The 22,842-nt window shown below is 44.6% G+C and overlaps 1 protein-coding gene across 18 annotated transcripts in view; it reads right to left on the bottom strand.

Annotated features, from left to right (window-relative positions):
- The window catches only part of LOC116446294 (protein unc-80 homolog), a 145,263-nt gene that overhangs the window by 103,141 nt on the left and 19,280 nt on the right, over window positions 1-22,842 (bottom strand). For 17 of the 18 annotated variants that reach the window (XM_032113812.1, XM_032113821.1, XM_032113822.1 and 14 more), the window contains exons 5-12: window positions 22,507-22,630; window positions 20,623-20,696; window positions 19,980-20,119; window positions 16,184-16,445; window positions 3,999-4,133; window positions 3,145-3,367; window positions 1,511-1,651; window positions 161-429 (exon numbers count right to left, since the gene is read on the bottom strand). In XM_032113812.1, the coding sequence (XP_031969703.1) occupies window positions 161-429; window positions 1,511-1,651; window positions 3,145-3,367; window positions 3,999-4,133; window positions 16,184-16,445; window positions 19,980-20,119; window positions 20,623-20,696; window positions 22,507-22,630 (1,368 nt within the window). Of the gene's footprint in view, window positions 1-35; window positions 141-160; window positions 430-1,510; window positions 1,652-3,144; window positions 3,368-3,998; window positions 4,134-16,183; window positions 16,446-19,979; window positions 20,120-20,622; window positions 20,697-22,506; window positions 22,631-22,842 lie in introns of those variants that run through there. The other variant, XM_032113820.1, reaches the window with a different exon arrangement.

Here is a 22,842-nt window from a genome sequence, read left to right as displayed (position 1 = left end):
GACTTTTAGGATGTGCACAAATGTATCTGACTGACCTTTATATACTGATGAGAGAAGTCATATAAAGAGGTGGAGGAAAAGCCCATCAAACCCCTGATCTCAATGGTACAGCTATATTGACAGAAGAGGGACCTGGCTTTCCTCGTTCCTTGCCAATTACCGAGAGATCCAGCATGCCATTCTTGTGCACAAAGTTGTTGGTTCCATCAATGTGATCCGTATCCTCCAAGCAACTGTAATTGATGCAGGAGTCTGTCAGGCTCCGTGGGAGGTTGGCACATGCAAGCGGCTCATGGGGCATCTCAGGGATGGGCACCTGGTTGCAAAGCTTCCTCATGTGCTCACTGAAGAAATCGGCGTACCCAACATTGAACGAGGCCAGGGTAGTGTTGAAGGTTGCCACAGTGATGGTGGATATCTGAGACCGTACTGCAGGAGGGAAAACAGCTACCTGTAAATTTCAATAGTTATGGAATGGAAGATTGAGGCTGAGCTTGTCTAAAGGGAGCGACTCTTAAAGTGGCTTTTAATGCCAGAAGAAAACACAAGTTCCTAATTCCTATCATGCATACATGGATCAAAGGTAGACTAATTTCTTCCATTAAGACAGTGTAAATTAGAACAACCCCAGGCTTGTTCTAGCAGTTCAGTTCTCTGGCAGCTTAAGCTGATCTCAGTTAAATGGGCAGTCAAGTAGATCAGGCAACTCAGACATTCTAAATCTATTCCAAAAGGATTTGGTAGCTTTGCTCCCTGCATTAATCCAGTGCCTTGTCTTAAAGGCAGCAGTGCCCCTGCAAGGCAAAGAGAAAGGACTTTGCAGCTGGAAGGCAAGGGTGAAGGTGGTGGAACTGCAGCACAAACTTGAAACAGCTTTCCAAGTCACAACGGTTTGGAAAATTTCATCACACCAGTTGAAAAAAATGTACCTGTGACAGTCTAAACCATCTCCAAAATGCAAAGGTATCTGATGAGAAAGGTACTGCAGTGCTTAAGCTCACAGTGGTCAGACAGGAGCTTTGAATTGCTCAGGTTAGCAAACTGGCTATAAGTGCAAATTTTTATCAAGGACGCCTCATGTTTTTACAACTCATCCTGTTTTTCAGGCAACAGTGTTAGTAATTTCCTGCACCTAGTGCTTTGTAAGTAGGTTTATATACTCTCTAGTGTAGGAAGACCCTAGGTGCCCCATAGGGTTTTGCAGACCACCATCTGCTGGACAGTACAGTAACAGGGCTAGAGAATACAAAGAACCTCTTCCTAAGATTATTAAATATATTCAAATTAATAAAATAATTACATCTAATACATTTAATAAGCAATGACTCAGCGATGGACTGGTTATATTATGCAAACAGCAACTCTTCATAGTACAAAAAAGCCTCTCAATAGATATGGAAACAAAAAAGGAAAAATCAATTAGTCACATATACATAGAAACAGCAACACTTCCTTTGCTTTTTGGGGTTGATATTTCAGTGAAACGTCTTTCCTAATATTTTAAATTTACCTTCTTTGACTGTGTTTTCTCCATGGCTGTTTGAGGGGTCCGGCAGTTCAGAGACAAGCGTGTGATGCGAGTGCGAGTGCCGGGCGCTCAGACTCTCCATCTCTGTCGCTGTGTCAGAGCTCCCTCTCCTGGTAAACTTTCCTAGGGAGACGACAAGAAACGGATATTTTGTTCAGTTACCTGAGAGGTGGCTGGCGACAGCAGCTGAGGTTAAAAATTGAAGGATTGCAGTCTGTAAAAATCAAGGCCTTTCATCACACTGTGAAGCAGAACCAAAAATTATGGTGGGATCTCTCATGGGGGTTCACTGACATAGAGACCAAATGGTCCAAACTCTCTGCAAGGCTCTTCCCCTCAGCACATACTGATTTAGCTGACACTGCATTCTTAACCACCAGCACCTTCAAGAAAACAAGACCGGTCAGCACTGTATGACTTTTCCCATTGGGGCATGTTATAGGAATTTATTTTCTTCTCCTCTCTCTTCTTCTCCCCCCAAAAATAAGTATATTAGGATGGGAGTGCTAAGACAAAGGAAATTCTTCAAGAATACAATAAAATACAAATCCAAAAAACTTACTGAAAGAGGGCAACTTCCTCTGAAGTTGTCAGGATTTGTTGCCCCTTGGATGTGAAATACATGATTTCACTGAGATATCAGAAAGCAAAAAACTGTAGATTAAGCCACAAGAAGAATCTGGAGCCCCTTACATCAAAATTTAACTAACTTCTCAAAGTACTGAAAGTATGAAAAGGAGGGTGTGGTTAATAAGCTTGTTATTCTTGTACAAATCTGTAGGTGTTTGTATATTAACCATTAACAAAACATGTATGAGTCTTTAAGAAATTACTTGACCACTGTCCCGTGTCCCAGAGATGGACATGTTTATAATGGACAGCTTATGAAAATGATGCAATTTAAGACTGTGAAAATGACAATGCTCTGGCATGACAGTTCATTTTGCTGCCTATCATCTCTAAGATTTCTTAGAGTGCCAGAACAAAAATCTATGACATTGGGAGTAAATTTGTGAAACAGAAACAATGTGTAGATACTGTTCAGTGAAATTAAAAGCTTGAAGTAGCGAATTTTTAGGTTCAAACAGTGTATCTCTGCAGTATCAAGACTGTATAAGCCTCACTAAGAAAATATCCTACTCATATTGTATCCAAGATGCACTCCAGGGAAACTGTGAACAGAAATTTTTGGCATACTAATGACATTGTTAATGATACTAATGATAATGATACTGCCGCTAATAATCATCATACTAATGATACTGCTGCCTCTCCAGAGATTTCTCTTTTGAAGAAGGGGATGCAAACATTCTTTGAATCTATTTGAAGCTGCACTTGTGCAATGCTTGCTACCACACAGAGAGGTGTACTCAAGTGGAAGAGAGATCACCACAGGTTCCCACAGTAACTATGATTCCAGTAAAGACGATAGTTTTCAGAGAAAAAGTGAACTGAAGTCTAAGTTATTCAAGGTCTGCTGTGAGCAGTTACTAACGGATGTATAATGCTGCAAACAGAACCAAGGACATAGGGTGACAAAAGGACTGGATGAAGAAATAACCTCTGCTGTTCTCTGAATGTTCACAACAGGAATGACAGAGACAGCAACAACTCACCTAATATGGTGGTTTGCCATCCTCCTCTCTCAATGCCACGTCGGTCCTCTCCAATTCCAGAGAAACTGCCAAAGGAGAAAGTGCTGCGAGTGGGTGAAACATCCAAGTGATCCTCATGAAGGAGGAAGGGCACCCCCATCTTTCGCTGCCGCTTCTTTCCAGTATGGTGGAAAGGAATTGACCCTTTGCGCTCACGTTCCCTGTCCTCTTTGCGGCTCTTAAACTGCAGAAACAGGAGCAGATATAGGAGCAGTTAAGAAGCTCTGAGGCATGGAAAACAACCACTTGAGGGAAAGAGATAACACAGATATATGTCCCAAGTATAACTTTCCATTCTGAGCTTTTTATCTTGGACATTTCCCATGGTAGAATCTAATTGCCTGCTGGGATCCTGTGAGTATTTGAAGAATTTCAGTCTTGCCCTAGGCTGGGATGGATGCCCTTGGATAATTTTAAGACATTCTTTGACCTTGAGATAGATGTATGGAATGGATGGTTGGAAACCCAGAACTAAAAGTAAAAAAATCAAAACTCGTTGAATTAGCTGGAATTACAGCGAGCACTGGCACTTAAAATTCAGCACTGTTTGAGTAGCCGCCTCTCATGCAGTTGCAGCAGGACAATTACTTGAATAAAGACTTCAGCATTATGTTCAGGATTTGCATATAAAAACCAATGTAATAACATACAGAATCAACTCCAATGAAAAGGGATGGTAATGTCACATATGGCATGAATATATATTCCAAGCAGACCTCGTGAATATACACGAGCAGACTACTTCAGCAGCTACTTAAGAGGACCCTGAGGTGCTGCATCATAGGTAAATTAAAGTGCAGTTTCCTTTCACTCACCTTTTTGAAGATGTTCATCCCCAGGTCTGTAGAGAGATCTGGAACTGCTGGTCTACGCAAGTTGGTCAGTGAAACCTTGGAAAATGCATCTGTGCTTAGTGATTTTTCTTCCTCATTACATTTCATTGTAAGATCCTGCAGCTCCCAAAAGAAGACAAGCACAAGGAGAAATAGAGGATAATCAGCTTTAAAAAAGGAGCTACTTCCTAGAGCTGTCATAGGAGCACTGTAGAGGAAAAAGACCTCCAATTCATTGCACAAAAAATGTACACATTTAAAGAAAATTAAATTAAAAACAAAATTGAGAAACATCCAGAATTATTTACTTTGTCTAACCTTTCAGTCATCAAAGGAAAAAAGTACAGCACACCATGGAAAGCCTCAGGCATTGCTGTCAGCGTCACCTGGTGGTATGAAAGAACATGTTCCTCTCTAGTTTGATTCTGATCCCAGGTATGACTCTGAGCAACTGATGACGTCTTTGAGGTCTTGGTTTACATTAATGAGCAATCACCATGGCTATCCTTTGCAAAGCGTTTTATTTAAGATCTAGGAGACTATGCCCTTAATAACATACACATTTAAATACATATTTTGGAACTAAACTGCAATAAGCAGCACTGTCCCTTCAAGAAACTTAATTTTCAGAAAATTTATTTACTCACTAAAGAAACCTAAGACTCCTAAACCAGTAAACATCCTTTGCTTGTAATTACAGGGCTTCCCACCCATCATTGTTCATATGAAACTTCCTCCCTTCTTGTATCACAAAATGTCCCACAACAGCAAAAACCATGAGGCTCACTCACCTCAATTTCAGTAGAGCTCACTCAACTCACCTCTGCATCAAACAACACATGCTATACCTGCCTGCTGCAATGAAGGAAAGTGGCACAAGCGCAGCTGCCAGCCATCTGCTCACATTAAAGATCTGATGCCATCTTCCATGAGATGTTTGTGCAGCTGACCTGACTGAATTCCCTCATGGTCATTTTCTTCTGCCTAAACATCAGCTTGTTTTCAATGGAATGCTCTTTTCCTTTGCTGTCCTGCCAGAAATATTCTGCTGAACAAGTGGGTCATGTTAAAATACCCTTTTGCCTTCAATGCAGAGATAGCTGTATGTCAGGGATAGATGAAGTGACCACTTTGACAGGAGCTTTAGATTCTGCCTAGCCAGACTGCACATTGCAGAGCCAGACAGCTTCTGCAGTACACAAGCGTGCAGTTTTATGCACAAAAGGTTTTATGCAGAACCCAGTGTCCATCTTTGCAGCTGAAGTCTTTAACACCAGTTATAGTGTTTGCAGTATCAAATATTGGGGATCACACATTTTTCAGAGACTTTTCAGACTAATCAAAGACTTGAATCCTCCCTCTTAATTTTATCAATACAAGAATGTAGGAGACACACAGCAGCAAGGCTCCTCTTCACCACTGTTTGTAGTACAGGTATGCTTATCTACCACTTTGCATATATGACTAAAGATTCAGAGGAGTCACATATAAAATCCAATACACAGCAAATCAGGATTCAACCTTAGCTGCTCTCAACAGAGAGGCCAGCAAGTACTCCATAGAGCTTTTTTCTTAGCTTTTATAGTTGTCTGGCCTCTTCTGGCTATAAAACATTGAATGAATTTATGTTGGATTCAATATCTTTGTCCATTGGTTACTAAATCAGTGTTTTAGTAGGTGGTTTATGATCACTAAAAGACAGGGTAAGGATCAGGGCTTACTGAGACACAAGCCATGCAAACACACAGACACAGTCCCAGCTTTGAAATCTGCTCAGGGTAGGTATCAAGCAAACAACACCGGAGAAGCAAATTACATAATTACTTTACATCTACAGTGTGGCATATGATGCATTTTAAGGAATTAATCCTGTTGAAGATTGATTAAAAACATGGCTATTCTGTGCAGCAGACTACATGGCAATTACGACAAGCATAAGATTGTTAAGACAGTAAAGCAGTTTGGGGGCTGCTCCTCTAGATTTTGTTGCTTCTGTTGTCTTCGTCCTGCATGACTGTATGTGAACCAGCTCATTAGTACTTCTCTCAGCTCTCAGCATATCACACTTGAGACTCTTAGCTTTCCATCAGCATTGCAGGGAGCACTACAACTGCATTGGTGCTACGACTGACAAGTTTTGTCTCTTCCCCTGCAAAGGAAGTGCAAGACTGTAGCAGACTTGTGAATGTTTGAAGGTTCTGTCCTACACCTGCCGTTATAGTGAATTCACTGCATACAAGTGCAATGCAGGTTTCCTTTATCACATGTTGCCCAGTCTGAAACATGTTTAGACCAAAGTCACTTTCTAGAGGCAGACAGTATTAATTTTATTCACACTCCATCCATCCCCCCTTTTCCCACGCAACAAGGAGTGCCAGAATGCTGCACTGAACCTTTTCTTACTTCACTATTCAGCTTACTAGGCAATACATGGAGGATGTTTCTCTCATGTCCTCTCAATCCCCACTGCTTTAGCCCAAGCTTATATCCAAGACGTGATTTCAGACACAGAACCCAACAGGAAGTGTGAGAGTTTTGCTGAGGCTCAGGGAGATGCAGGAGCATCACTTTACCAGTTATCCTGATAAACTGCAGAACAATAGAAACAATGTTGATTTGCCACAAAAATCTACTGCTCCTTGATGTGATTTGCAGGCAGATGTGTTTTTCTTTACTCAGTTTTTGCCTGCCACTTAAAATCTATCCTGCTGAAACACAGAGTGTCTGTTTTTGAGAAGCTATTGATCAACTTTTGAGTAAAAATTATGACACTGTGTTAGTAATTTCAGATCTAGACTGAAAAAACAGGCATAAGCATAACCCTGTGTCAGATGAGCTTGTGAAGGCTCAGCATACAACCCCTTGTGTTGACAGAAAGGACAAATCTTAGCCTTTGGGAAGTGGCATTCTCTGCTCTGAACTAGCAGAGAGCATTGTGCGATGAGACTTAATATAAGAACAGCAGTAAAGTTCCTACAGTTGGCTCGGATGAACCAGAGCCCAGGTGCTTCTGTGTGTTGCACAGGTTTCAGTCCTCAGAGTTGTAAAGATGGGGAGCATGAGTTGGAAGATTTGCTGCCTGGAAGACCATTTCACTTCCTTCATCACAGCTGTTCTGCGTAACAAATTGGAAAGCTGGAACAGGATTCTATTTTGATGAGTACAGCAAAAATACACAAGACTGACACAGAGGTTACAAATGCAATCAAACTCAGCCTTGGAGAGAAACATGCCCTGGACAGAGTGCTCACTTTAACAGCTACAATGTACCCAGTGTAATTGCCAAATGGATTTAACAAAAAAATATTAGAAAAGAGCAATGGAGTCTTCTGCAAAGCAGTCTTTTGCAAGCAAAATAGCCTAGAAAAGCAAGACATAGCCAAGCATGTGAAAGGAGAGAAGTGTTTTACAGCATAAAGAGAAGAACCCGGGCAACTCTAGTGCAACCAGTGCCTGTGGAAGACAATACCATTCATACTGCCTCTGTAAACCACTGACTACACTCCCTGTTGCACTGGGAGCTAAACTTGCTAATATGCAAAACAACCAGGTTGTTATGAGAAAGAGCAAAGGGACAGCACATGCATGCAAATAGTGAAACACATCAACAGCAATATATTTCAATTTTCCCTCCAGGAGATGGTATTAAGGAGGGTTTTCTGTACATGCACAGCAATCCTATAAAAACTCCATGCACAGGTAGATTAAGATTGAATAGTAATCTTTATCACCTGGCCTTAATGGAGCTATGTCAAGCTTTTACAGGGATGAAACATGTTATAGAAATGACACTGAAATATAATACAATTTAAACAATATTGCTGCTGCTGAGCCCTTAGAACCACAAGTAACCACCAGCTATCATAATAGTGCTAAGAACATCTATAAAGTCCTGAGATCTAAAATTAACAGTAGTAATATTTACATAGTTTATGCTGGTCTTCTAGATTTTGAGCATCTGGGCTCTACTGGAGAAAAGATATTTCACCGTCCTTCCAGTCAAAATCTGTCAGAGCCCTAAAAGCAGTGATTTTAGGAAAATTACCAAGAATTCTGAGATTTCCAACTCAAAAAAAGACATTTGATAACAAAACGAACAGGTCTTTTCCTTGAGTGTGTCATAAAATTGGACGGCAAAAATAAAATCTCTGCTAAATTTTCTTAGGCAGTTCCATCAACTAAGTAAATCAGCATTTGCTGCTAAAAGCCCACATGACAGGAAAAGAGGGCACAACCTAAATGTAGCATAAATCCACAAGGAGATTAACTGGAACTGCAACTACATGCCCTTTTAATCCCTGGAACAGATTAACAACCCAAAAGAAAAAAATATTTAAGCTCAAACACAAAGATCTTTATTACACCAAGGTCAGGAGTACAGGGTTCATTGTCCAGCAAACAGGGAGCACGACTTGGCACCTATTAGGACAGTTTCTCTACTAAGAATTTTTTGGCAAATATAAAAGTTATTGCCTTGGTTTGAAAGACAGGTGTCTGCTAAGGAAGGCAGAAGCCTCCCTTGGAATGGCAGATGCAACCCCCTTCCCTCCGAGTCATTACAATTTTGAAATCAAGGGGCTTTTTAGGCAAAGATATGGGAAATAGGAGTAACAGTTCTTTGCTATTATATATCTATATGTGTATAACAAGTCAAACAAACAACAATAACTATGGCAGTAACAGAAAACAGAACCACAAACCCAGTGCCAGCCTTCTCAGCTGTCAGGCCCTTTCCCCTTGGGTGCAGTTCCGCTCGCAGCCGGCAGGGGCGCTGGCGGCTCCCGGTGAGCAGGGCAGGTGCGATGGTTCCCCCATGGCTGCAGGGGGCACTCCGGAGCGAGCTCGGGGAGCACGCGGCACTGGTGCCCTGGGATCCCTGGGAGGGATGGAACAAAGAAGCTTCACAAAGCCCTGGGCAGCTGATCCCGGTGTCCAGCTGGACCCTCGGGAACGGCAGGCTGGAACGGCAGGGACGAGCACAAATCCCGGAGGGCAGACGAGGTGTATCCAAACAGGGACCCCCCCCAGAGGTCTGGGCAGGCAGGGCGAGCACGGCTACAACGTAGTGAAGGCTCGAAACAACGGCGGGGCAGGGCTGGCCACGGCCCAGCTCCTAGCGGGGCAGGGAAGGTGGCTTTGGGATCCCGGGGCTTTCCAGCACAAGGAAAAGCAGCTGAAGAAAGCAGACTCCTCTCTGTCCAAACGCTGGAGACCCAACTGCCCACACACCCAGGTGAAACAAAAAGGAGCAGACAGGTCTCTTGTTTTTCTTAAGCACCCAGCTATTTGTTCCCCTAGTAACATGTATGGGGGGGGAAATTCCTTTAACAGAAAAAAACCCCCCCAAAAAAGCAGGAGAGCTCCTAAAAACCCCAACATTATCCACCCCGAATTTTTCCCATACTAACATGTTACATGAAACTTAACCCTTTTAGCCATATAAATACATGCATCACTCAAATTATATGCATATATACATGCTGATACTGCTGTAAGTATAGAGCCATGGGTAGTTTACCCTAAAACAAGGTCCCCTTGAGGTATGCATCACGTCTCTCCATCCTTTTGCATCACCCACCAGGTGCAACCTGGTCCCTGAGCAAAAACGACCCCACGGATGGGTTTGTCTTTGCTTGAGGCAGGATTAACCGAAATAGCTTTTCCAAGCATACCTCTCATGTGCACCACTGGAACCTTATCCCCGTCTGTTGGTTGTAGGGGTTCAGATTGGGCAGGGCCTGCTTGGCTAGTGGATCCTCGAGTGTTAACTAACCAGGTGGCTCTTGCTAAATGCACCTCCCAGTTTTTGGAAGTCCCCCCACCCAGTGCCTTCAAGGTGGTTTTAATCAGTCCATTACACCGCTCAACCTTCCCAGCTGCTGGTGCATGGTAAGGGATGTGGTACACCCACTCAATGCCATGTTCTCTAGCCCAAGTGTTTATAAGGCTGTTCTTGAAATGAGTCCCATTGTCAGACTCGATTCTCTCAGGGGTACCATGCCTCCAAAGGACTTGCTTTTCCAGGCCCAGGATGGTGTTCTGGGCAGTAGCGTGAGGCACAGGGTAGGTCTCCAGCCATCCAGTGGTGGCTCCTACCATTGTGAGCACATAGCGCTTGCCTTGGCGGGTTTGAGGCAGTGTGATGTAATCAATCTGCCAGGCCTCCCCATACTTGTATTTGGACCACCGCCCACCATACCACAGAGGCTTCACCCGCTTGGCCTGCTTGATCGCAGCGCATGTCTCACAATCATGGATCACCTGGGAGATACTGCCCATGGTTAGACTCACCCCTCAATCTTGTGCCCACTTATAGGTGGCATCTCTGCCCTGATGGCCTGAGGCATCATGGGCCCATTGAGCTAGGAACAACTCTCCTTTATGTTGCCCATCCAAGTCTATCTGGGACACCTCTATTTTCGCAGCCTGATCTACCTGTTTGTTGTTACGATGTTCTTCATTAGCCCGGCTCTTGGGGATGTGAGCATCTACATGACGGACCTTCACGGATAGCTCCTCTACCCGAGTGGCAATGCCTTTCCACTCCTCAGCAGCCCAGATTGGTTTTCCTCTGCGCTGCCAGTTTGCCTTATTCCACCTTTCCAGCCAACCCCACAGAGCATTGGCTACCATCCATGAATCAGTGCAGAGGTAGAGCTTTGGCCACTTCTCTGTTTCAGCTATGTCTAGAGCTAGTTGGACAGCTTTGAGTTCAGCAAATTGGCTCGATCCACCTTCTCCTTCAGTAGCCTGTGCAACTTGTCATGTGGGGCTCCATACAGCGGCTTTCCATTTCTGGCTAGCGCCTACAATTCAGCAGGAACCATCAGTGAAGAGGGTGTGTTGTCTTTCACTCTCTGGTAGCTCATTATATGGTGGGGCTTCTTGGCACGTGTCACCTGCTCCTCTTCTTCTTCAGAAGATAACCCAAAAGTCTCACCTTCTGGCCAGTTCGTAATTATTTCCAAGATCCCAGGGCAACTTGGGTTTCCAATTTGGGCACACTGCATGATGAGGGCGATCCATTTGCTCCAAGTAGCGTTGGTGGCGTGATGCATGGAAGGAACCTTTCCTTTGAACATCCACCCCAGCACCGGTAGTCGGGGTGCCAGGAGGAGTTGTGCCTCTGTGCCGATTACTTCTGAGGCAGCCTGGACTCCTTCGTAAGCTGCCAAGATCTCTTTCTCTGTGGGAGTATAGTTGGCTACCCTCTGTAGCTTCGGCTCCGGAATCCCAGTGGTCGGCCCCGAGTCTCACCAGGCACCTTCTGCCAGAGGCTCCAGGACAGACCATTGTTCCCGGCTGCAGAGTAGAGCACATTCTTCACCTCTAGTCCTGTCCTGACTGGGCCAAGGGCTACGGCGTGAGCGATTTCTTGCTTGATCTGGGTGAAGGCCAGTTCAGGGCCCCAGTGGAAATTGTTCTTCTTGCGGGTAACCAGGTAGAGAGGACTCACAATCTGGCTGTACTCGGGAATGTGCATTCTCCAGAAACCTATGGCATCTAGGAAAGCTTGTATTTCCTTCTTGTTGGTCAGTGGAGACATTGCTGTGATCTTATTGATGACCTCAGTGGGAATCTGATGCCGTCCATCTTGCCACTTTACTCCCAGAAACTGGATCTCTCAGGCAGGTCCCTTGACTTTGCTCTTCTTGATGGCGAAACCAGCTTGCAGGAGAATTCGGATGATTCTCTCTCCTGTCTCAAACACTTCTGTTGTGGTGTTCCCCCACACAATGATGTCATCAACATACTGCAGGTGTTCTGGAAAAGGGCCTCACCCTTTTCCAGTGCAGCCTGGATCAGTCCATGGCAGATGGTGGGACTGTGCTTCCACCCCTGGGGCAGTCAGTTCCAGGTGTACTGCACACCCCTCCAGGTGAAGGCAAACTGAGGCCTGCACTCTGCTGCCAGAGGAATGGAGAAGAATGCATTTAGCAATGTCAATAGTGGTGTACCACTTCGCTGCTTTTGACTCCAGCTCGTACTGGAGCTCCAGCATGTCCGGCACGGCAGCGCTCAGCGGTGGAGTCACTTCATTCAAGGCACGATAGTCCACAGTCAATCTCCATTCCCTGTCAGACTTGTGCACAGGCCAGATGGGGCTGTTGAAGGGTGAGTGGATCTTACTGACCACCCCTTGGCTCTCCAGCTCGCGGATCATCTTGTGGATGGGGATCACAGCATCTCGATTTGTCCGATACTGCCGGCGGTGCACTGTCGAGGTGGCAATTGGCACTCGTTGCTCTTCCACTTTCAGGAGCCCAACTGCAGAAGGATTCTCTGATAGTCCAGGCAGGGTGTTCAATTGCCTAATGCCCTCTGCCTCCACAGCAGCAATCCCAAATGCCCACCTGAGTCCTTTTGAGTCTTTGTAATAGCCGTTCCGGAGGAAGTCTATGCCCAGAATGCACGGGGCCTCTGGGCCAGTCACAATCGGATGCTTTTGCCACTCCTTCCCAGTCAGGCTCACCTCAGCTTCCAAAAGGGTCAACTGCTGTGATCCCCCAGTCACCCCAGCCATGGAGACAGGTTCTGCCCCCACATGTCCCAATGGCATTAAAGTACACTGTGCCCCAGTATCAACCAATGCATCATATTTTTGTGGCTCTGATGTGCCAGGCCATCGAATCCACACCGTCCAGAAAACCCGGTTCTCCTGTGCCTCTTCCTGGCTAGAGGCAGGGCCCCTCTAGCCCTGGTTATCATTCTTTCCCTGGGCGTACATGCTCGAGGTCCCTTCAAGGGGATCCGACATATCATCCTCCCTTCTGTAATACCTGGCAGCTCAGTCACGGGAGGCTGAGGCTACTTTCACCTTAGCGGAACCCCCTCGGTTAGTGCCTCCCTCCTTGAGTTCACACACCCGCGCTGCCAGGACAGAAGTGGGTTTCCCATCCCACCTTCTCATGTCTTCCCTATGCTCGCACAGGAAAAACCACAGCTCAGCTCGTGGGGTGTACCCTCTCTCTCTAGCTGGGGGACGACGGGCTCTGACTTGGGGGCCTGTGACTTGCACTGGTGCCACACTGACCTTCCTCATCTCCTCCCTCATTTCTTTCATCTCCTCTTTGAGGTCCTGGACCACAGCAGAGACATGAGCTTTCAGCGGACCATTGACCATACTGTCACAATTCCTGAGCTTGTTGGCAACAGAGCCCACTGTTTCTCGGGTATTGTCAGCATCAATCGTTGCAATGAAGGTGGTGTACTGTGGTGGCCCTAGCTTTGCCAGGTTCCACATCATCTGTCCTGTGCACCTGACCTTATCGGGGTCATTATCATGCTGTCCATCCCTCCCAAAGAGTACCTCTAATATTGCCACCTCTCTTAGCTGTTGGATCCCTTCCTCAAGTGTTCTCCACTGCATTCTATGATGGTACTCCTGCATTCTGTCTTTGTGAATGAACCTTTCTCTCACACTCCTTAAGGGCCGCTCCCAGAGAGAAAGGGGCCCTGGCTCCCTCACAAATATCTCGTCCACACCTGGGTCCTGGGTCAACGATCCCAGATACCTTGCCTCACCACTATCCAGTTGCACACCTGTGCCCATAAGGTCCCAAACCCGAAGCAGCCAGGTGGTATAAGGCTCACGCCCCCTTCGCACAATGTCGTTTCGCATAGCACGGAGACTGTCGTGCGACAGGGACTCAGTGATGATTTCTGGCTCTGGCTCTCCTGCTGGTTGTGAGGGCCCTGGTTCCCCATCATCATTAACTGGTCGTACTGATTTGGTCTTCCACTTCCTCCTTTGCACAGGGGCGACTGCTGCTGGCTGTGGTTGTCCTTGTGGTTCAGCTGAAACCTGGACGGTTGTAACATCCGTGGGTTCCACTGCTGCACCATCGGACTCACCCTCTTTGGGGCAGGGAGAGGGTTTTTCACTAGCTGAGGAGGTGTATTCCCTTAGCAATTGGCATATCTCCTGTTGCACCTGGCCCATCTCCTGGCACATCTCCTGGATCCCCTTCACCAGTACCCCCACCCAGTTCGGGTAGTCCATTTCTGAGGTTGGCTGTTGGGTGGTATCAGGCTGTGGGGCAGGGTCTCTAGTGTCTGGGGCTGTGTCAGGCTCTGGGGCTGGGTCAGGCTCTGGGGTAGGATCTCTAGTGTCTGGGGCTGTGTCAGGCTCTGGGGCTGGATCAGGCTCTGGGGTAGGATCTCTAGTCTCTGGGGCTGGTGTCTGGGTAGTTATCCAAGCCAATCTCAGTTTATCCCTGAGTGCTAAATAGAGTAGGCCTACCAGCACCAGTTGGTTAGTACTCAGATGGAATCTAAACCCTTCGAAAATTGGTGGGGTGGGCCCAAAGAACTGGTTGAGGGGTTGGGGGAAAACTTCCCCTGGTGTCATTTCCTCACAGAAGGTACCATTTTTAACATAACCCCAAAAACATGCGCTCAGTGTGTGATAGCCGTTTATCCATGTACCCACATTCCGGAGGAAGTTAAAAACCCATGAATTCCTCACCTCCTCAACCCATAGCGCAAGCTGGATAACAGCAATGGTAGCCTTAGTCAGAGGACCCATATTTAGGTAAGGAGCTGCAAAGGGGAAGAATATAGCCACGGCCACATGTCACCTGAACCAGGGTAAACTAGACCACATAGTGCTGCCTAACAAGGTTCCAATATCCAGCACACAAAATTAAGTTATCCAGGAACTGTTATTCCTTTTTCACCTCTCCCTCTTAATGCCCTCAGGACCCACGGTTGGGCGCCAAGATCTGTCTTGGTTTGAAAGACAGGTGTCTGCTAAGGAAGGCAGAAGCCTCCCTTGGAATGGCAGATGCAACCCCCTTCCCTCCAAGTCATTATAATTTTGAAATCAAGGGGCTTTTTAGGCAAAGATGTGGGAAATAGGAATAACAGTTCTTTACTATTATATATCTATATGTGTATAACAAGTCAAACAAACAACAATAACTATGGCAGTAACAGAAAACAGAACCACAAACCCAGTGCCAGCCTTCTCGGCTGTCAGGCCCTTTCCCCTTGGGTGCAGTTCTGCTCGCAGCCGGCAGGGGCACTGCCAGCTCCCGGTGAGCAGGGCAGGTGCGATGGTTCCCCCATGGCTGCAGGGGGTGCTCCGGGGAGCACGCGGCACTGGTGCCCTGGGATCCCTGGGAGGGATGGAACAAAGAAGCTTCACAAAGCCCTGGGCAGCTGATCCCGGTGTCTGGCTAGACCCTCGGGAACGGCAGGCTGGAACGGCAGGCTGGAATGGCAGGGACGAGCACAAATCCCGGAGGGCAGACGAGGTGTATCCAAACAGGGACCCCCCCCCCCAGAGGTCTGGGCAGGCAGGGCGAGCACGGCTACAACGTAGTGAAGGCTCGAAACAACGGCGGGGCAGGGCTGGCCACGGCCCAGCTCCTAGGGGGGCAGGAAAGGTGGCTTTGGGATCCTGGGGCTTTCCAGCACAAGGAAAAGCAGCTGAAGAAAGCAGACTCCTCTCTGTCCAAACACTGGAGACCCAACTGCCCACACACCCAGGTGAAACAAAAAGGAGCAGACAGGTCTTTTGTTTTTCTTAAGCACCCAGCTATTTGTTCCCCTAGCAACATGTATGGGGGGGCGGGGGGGGGGGGAAATTCCTTTAACAGAAAAAAACCCCCCAAAAAAACCAGGAGAGCTCCTAAAAACCCCAACAGTTATGCAATAAGAATAACAGCAGAAGAAGTAACAACATGGAGAGCTTTTGCTCACTGCCACTGTTTGCCAAGTCTAAGTCAATATTTTAACTCAAGTGTTTGTCTGAAGTGTGCAATACAGTAGCAAATGCAGTTTCTTTTCTCTCATTTGAGGGAGTACACCAGAGAAGCTCAGTGGGTCCTGACCATTACACTGTAGTAAAAAGGCATTGGTAACCATTTCTTCTGACAACTACATTAGTATATTCTCACACTAAAAACTGATATTATCCTAGTTCACCCTAGATTAATTATCCCCAATCAACACTCCAGATCTTAGCAGTTACCAGCTCTGACCCTCTGCATCAGATTCTGCCTCCAAAACACTCATTGTTCTCAGGGTCTATTTTTGAATCAATGCAAGTATCTGACCTCTGTGCAAGTGAGTCAAAGCTGTGCCTATCACTACTTGTTCAGCAATCACTTCATAGCATCACCACAAATGTAGTTATCTTCTTATTGATGGCAACTGCTTACCTGGGTTTTATGGGTGTTCACCAGAGAGGGTGCAGCAGCCACCATGGAGCTGCTGCGAGGCCTTGGCAAAGGAGTAATCTCTGGCTCAGGTGGCTTCTCTGGTTTTTCCTGTAGCATGTGCCTCAGTCTTTGCAGGTAGTACATCAGTGACCACTGTGTGCCCTCCTCAGACCAGTGTGGTTGCAGCAGGCAGCGCAGCACAGCCACATCGAAGTATGTAGCATAGCGAGACTTCTGGCATGGTGGAATCACCAAGGACACCCTGTTCCAAAAAGCAGGAGTAGAAATGTTAGTCATCAGACTCCTTAGGCCTTCTTAGATACACGGCTCTCTGCATAAAGAACTGACTCTTTGAGACCAAGGTACCTAACTGAGGAAAGCATTATTGAAGAAACATAAGTGGATATTTAGCTTTCAGTTCCCCAGAGGACTCCAGTACATGCTGTTAAGTGTTTTCTTGGATAGGGTTGCTTTCTTAAACTGTGATCTGAAGATAAGCCTCCAGTACGTGTGGTAACTGAATAATTTGCTCAGCAGGAAACAGACAACCCTAGAGCATCTGCTGTTCTGATACTAGTAATATATACTTAGAAATGGTTTACATTTGCACATGTCAGGCCTTACTTAAGAAAAAGCAGGCAAAGCAGCTAAGTTAGTTAACCCTTTAAGCTCATTAAATTGATTCCTATTATAAGTGAAAGTTACTGTTATGGACATTCTTTGCCGAGGTGTTCTAGAGAAAAGCGCCTTTTTAAGCCCTCCCTATAATTTTCTTGCCCTATTAATTTCCCAATGGATTTTAATATGGAATTTCCTAAGTATTGTAGAAATTAATGCACACAAAAGCAACACATCTGTAGTGAGCATCAAAAATGAGAATCTAGAAATTTCAGATTTCAAAGGCATCATATGTCATTCATAGCCAATCTTTTTGCAATAAAATGCCCCAAACTTTATATTCCTAATCTTTTACACCACTTCTCTCCCAGAGGAGTACAAATGGCCTGATCTACCCTCTGTACAGTCACTATCTGTCAGAAGACAATCCATCAGAAAAGCAAGTGAAAGGGAGTCAGAGGAATGGGAATCACATGGCAAGAGAAGGTATGAAATCCTGGGGGTGGGGCAGGAACTCTGGAAATATTTTTTTTTTTGTCTGCTGAATACACATTTTGAATGTTTCCATACTGTGTGAGAACACACATCTGTGTCCTGCTTATTTCTGGGATTTTAGGATTCTATAAAAATTAAGAACACTTTCATGCACTGTATTCTCTGGCATTTGAGAATCATCACAAGAACATCAAGTTTGTGCTTTGTTTTTTGTTAAAAGCCATTTTTATTAACAACTCTGCAAAACAGCATGCAAAGAGCGTGGACAGGACATCCCCATCTCCAGCTAGGTAGCACCACATTCTAAACAGATGGGTCCAAGGCCACACTCCAGAAAAGCCTTAGGGAACAGCAGCAGTACTGACCAGTGGGACCTCTGAGTGCTCAAGTGAAGTGCATGTGTTAAGCACTTTTCTGGATCTCTGCCCTGTGCATCCAAGGCATGTATGGAACTGGCATAGGAGAAAGAAGTGTGCAATGAACATTGACACCAACTGGAATCACATGAACCCTGCTCCATCTTACATGCTTGGAAACAGGGAACAGGTGTAAAGGCTGGGCTTGGATCAACGCATGGATCTAGAGCTCAAAGCTGCAAGAGCTGGTTTGCTGCCAGCCTCACAGGCCAATGCTAGAGGCACCAGCCTGTCTGTGTCAGCATATACCACACTATACGAAATACACAGATTCAAAGTTTCTCCCTTAGTGCTGTATTCCAGCTAAAAAGGCTGCAAGTTTGACAACTTTGAAATAAGCTGTTATAAAAACCTGAAAAACTGAATTAGGAAGAAGAAAACAATGCGAAATGGGAATATACTGTAACATTTTCCCCACAAACTTGATGTGAAGGGTGGTTTTGTCAAAGTCTAGGTTGTGTCACATAGATTTAGCCTGCAAAAACCCAGACGTATACTCAAAGTATCCCAGCAAAGGAAATAAAACCCATCACCCCAGGAGCAATTGTGAAAGGTGATTGCTCCCTGGTCTCTGCAAGACCCTGAGCAGTGTTTGGGCCTAAATAGTTTTTCATGCTCCCCTATCTGTGGCACAGGCAAACCTGAGGCATGACACAGGCTGGAGCAAGGCATGATCTCCTTATGAAATATTTGTAACTCAAGTCATTCCTGCAAAGTCTATTTCCCAGGCAGCCTGTTCAAGACAGCAGCTGGATAAAGGGCTGTGGCTTTATTTGCTTCAGGGTTAAACTGTATCATCTCTATATGAAGAATTACACGGAGTGGAGGAGTGACAGCTAGGATCAGGACAAGCCATTTGTTTAAACAGTTTCTGAAGAACCAGAAATTAAACTCTGTACTTCATTTAGAGGAAAATCTAGTGCTTGTATAATCAGCTCATGGTTGCCTGCGGCTTCAGGGAAAGTGGAAATATAGTCTTCCTTCAACCCCTGGCCAAGGACAAAGGAATACTTTGGCTGTTGGTAAGCGGAGTAAACAACATTTGTTTCCCAGTTGTCTGTTGCTTGGCAACCAAAGCTCCCTGTACAGTTTTAACTCATTAATTAGTCCTGCAAATGAGGAGGCATAATGATGGTCTCTTCAAAGCCTGTCTGAAGCCTCATCCCCATGGCAACCACCAGACCCTGCTTGACAAATTGATCACCTGATCCTGTCTTCTTAAAAGGTTGCTTGTTTTTTTTTACAGCTGTGCACTCTCTGAGCAGTAGTGTTCACACATAGAAAGGCAGCTCTGTCCCCACCTTCAGTTTTACTGGCTCACATTAATACAAATCAAATAAAGATCCAGAACTGACAACAGGCTTGATAAAAAATCCCAAGGGAAACTTCCTGATGGGATGAGAGCCTTAACGAATAGCTTTTTCCTTTGCACCAGTGAAAGGATGCCCTGAGCTCCCATTTGAGAGATCAGAGCTGTTCCTAGATGATATCCAGAAAATCACTCCATCCTATACTTCTTCTGTCACTGTATTTCTCAAAAGAGATGCAACAGGACCAAATTTTCAGAAGTAGTTTAAGTGACACTCCTAAATCAATAGAGACTTAAAATTATAGCACTCCCTCTCCAAAATCTCTGAAAATACTCATCACCTTGATTTACTTTATGGCACTACTGAGTGTCCAGCACTACTGAAAATCTAGTTCTACCTTTATGTGCCCAAATCTAGATGAATTTATTGGCGCCAAGCTGGAAAATCCCAGCCTGAGCACTGCAGGACAAGCTGGAAGCATGTTTGCAAGGCTGTGGTTCTTTGTTATTCTGTTCCTTTGGGTCAGTAGTCTAAAGCCAGCTATGCAGCAGGATGCAAAGGAGGCATAATGAAAGCAAGGGAGAGAGGCTTGCAAAAATTCTTTGCTAGGGGGAAAGAAAATCTGATCAGAAGGAAACCAGAAAATATACCAGTTGCCTGAAGCTGAATCCAGCCTAGAAGGCGTGAACCTGCTGGTTATTTTTTGAGCCTTTAATTATAAGAAATGAACATTCTAGAAAAGATAAAAGACTGTCCCAACAGTCCAGCTAGAGATTTCTCCAAAGAAAGCAGCACTGAGTAACAAGTGCTGCCACCTTTTTCATCACCCAGAACTGAGATTTGTTGAATTAACAATTTGATACAAACATCCAGCACCCTCAGCATGTACAGACGAGTGCATTCAAGATTCTACCACTGAATCGCATGAGCCCAAGTTTCTGCTGAAGGTCTTTGTACCTGGGATGTGAAGTACCTCTCTCCTGAGAGGTTTGGGAGGATACACTTCCATCCAAGGAATTTCCAGGATGACATGCTGAAACAGAAGCCTTTGGAGGTAGAGAATCTGACTGTGTTGTCTCACAAACCACCTGCAGTCCCTTTGGATTGGTGTAAAAAAGAAAACAGGTGTATATAAATATATTTATCTCTCCCATATTAGTTTTATAACTGCCATTTGAGCTCAGACATGACCATTACTTACACTATAATACCATGGAAAGACTGATCAAGCCTGCGGCTTATTAATACAAGGCACTGTACAGTCAAAGGGTACATTGTACATTGTACAAGGCTCTTGCCCAGGAGAATGATTTGGGAGGGAAAGGACCTTAAAATCAAGCTCCAACCCTCCTGCCATACACAAGATCAGGCTTCCATCCTATAAGACAGGATAAGGCCAAGGACATCCAAATAGCTATACCCCATACCCTTTGGTTCCACAGCAAATGAGGTTGGGAGCCTTAGATGTGAAGAGCTGTGAATAACTGTAATTTCTGGAGATGGAATACTTTAGGGCGGAAACTGCAAGCTCTCTTTCAATATTTATTACCCCTCCCTCAGCACCTCATTCAAGCTTGTCAAACCTTAGCATAGAATTTACCTCAGTACGTCCACTGTCCAGATTAGGGGATTCACAAGTCACGCTCTGATTATTCGTGGGAGAACTCCTCTTGGCTGAGAAGATAAGTCAAGGCAGGACATTTCAGAAAACGCCTCCTACATTATAATGCACTTATTATAAAATATTATAATACAAGGATAAGCCAGACAACAAAACCAGCATCTATCTGCTGCAGACTTCCTAGGCACTAGTCACAGCCATAAAAAGAAAATATGACTGGCTTAGTTTTTTCAGTTTTCTCCATTGTGTTGTCAACAACACTGTCTACTGAAAATCTCTATTTCTTTAAAATTAAATCTGAATATAAATTTCATCCTAAATCCATTTTCCATCCATTGTGTTTTCCTGTGCAGACTAGTGACTTTTATTTTGGAGTCCTTCATCCCATTTGTACATATATTCAGGTCCTTTTCTAGGTTACATCACTCAGAGTGTATTGTGATTTCCAATTTGCCAAATGCCTTCAGCACAGGAAATACATGGACGTCACACAGAAAGTCTGATCTGTAATACAAGGGCATCACACAGACTAGGATGACAAGTCTTGAAATCCTGTTGAAAGTTGTGCAGATACGACTTTAAATCACACCGACTCCAAAACAAATATTGCAAAGCTTCTTCATTAGATTTTTAAAATTTGTTGTTTGGAGGAAAATTTAAGTATATTTCACTTTCTGTTTTCCCAGTTTGAGACAATGCTAAGATAGCAGCATCTAAAGACATAAAAGACCTCATCCCAATTAGTATTTCTGTCCTGCTGAAAAAACTTTCAAAACGTAATGGAGCATTTTCCTTTCAGACTTTACTCCTGAAGTCATTTTTAGGGACTTTCTGACCACACACAGACCTATAGAAAAAATTCCAATAGTCAAAGAAAACTTAGGACTAATTCCCTTTGTTAGTGCCAGGGCTGAAATACTATATTTTAGTTCTAGAAGTTGAAGCAGAGGGATGAAGAGCATGATGTCAAAGACTGTTTTAAATCATTTGGAAGACTTGAATCTTTTTAATTCTGGACTGTCCCAGATCTACAAAGTCTTCAGAACAAAATATGACATCTAAAATGACCCATTATCAGAAGAATCTAATTTTGTGAATTACATTTTCACTATGGTTAAAATTATAGCTCCATGCTTTTGAGAACTGGAAGCAATGCTACAGCAGTTTACCCCGCTCACTTTCAATTCACTACCTTGCAGGAATTACAAAAAACTGTTGTCTAAAACATAACAGTAAAAAAGTTTCTTTAGGACTAGGCCAGACAAAAAGACTTGGAAGCCAAAGCTTTGGAAGCCTAAGCACCCAACTCCAGTCTCACTATGGCTGAAGCACAAAGGAAGAGCAACTCTATCCAGTATGCAAAAGTGAATTTACAACCTAGGCCTTCATTGGACTCTCTTGAAACTACCTTTTCTAATTTCGTAACATGCTGGAAATCAAATTTTAAATAGTAGAAGAACCACCTGTGTGCTCTTCACTGTTCATTTTTGTCCAGTCCCAGTTTGGGAAAGATTTCCTTGCTCATGTCAGGCTACGGAGAGATACTGTCTTTGCCCTTCTAAGCAACTAAGGAAGTTAAGGCTAACAGAAATTATATGAGGCTGACAGAAATTGTAACTCTACTGAAAAGTTATTAATTTCCTATTTGTGATGGTTCTCCCATCTCCTATTTAATTATTATGCAAATGTCAGTTGACTCTGAGGGGAAACAACCTTAAACTACTCTAAGGTTTGACTAGCTCCTGAAGGATCAACATACTCCTTCATATACAATGGCTAGAGAATGTAAGGGCAGCATCAGGCAAACAAAGGGAAAGGTTTCCCATATCTCAGGAGCTACATTACCATAGCAAAGTCACAGACCTGTAACAATGTTCCTGATGGGTTTTACAAGAGCATTGAAGGCAGAAACTTCAGGCTGCCTGTGTTCCCACATTGGCTGCCAAATAACAAGGCCACTAGCCAACCGGAATGTCAGGTCAGACTCCTAAAAAGAAAAACATGTTTTTTCAATTGTTTCCAGTCTATGAAGACTGTCATTTCTCCGATACACAGAAATAAGTGATACCATGTGCAGTTCTCCAATCAGTATATGCTAACTCAAGGGCTACTGACAATACTCAGCAGGCTCAATACATGTCAACTATGGCTAGTAAAAAATCATGGGGAAATTTCAGTACAAAAATATACAATTTTTTT

Source organism: Corvus moneduloides, chromosome 7, assembly GCF_009650955.1.
Source record: "Corvus moneduloides isolate bCorMon1 chromosome 7, bCorMon1.pri, whole genome shotgun sequence".
In the NCBI taxonomy this organism is placed as follows: Eukaryota; Metazoa; Chordata; class Aves; order Passeriformes; family Corvidae; genus Corvus; species Corvus moneduloides.
The sequence above is the reverse complement of the archived record's forward strand: the minus strand, read 5'-3'. Positions and strand labels throughout refer to the sequence as shown.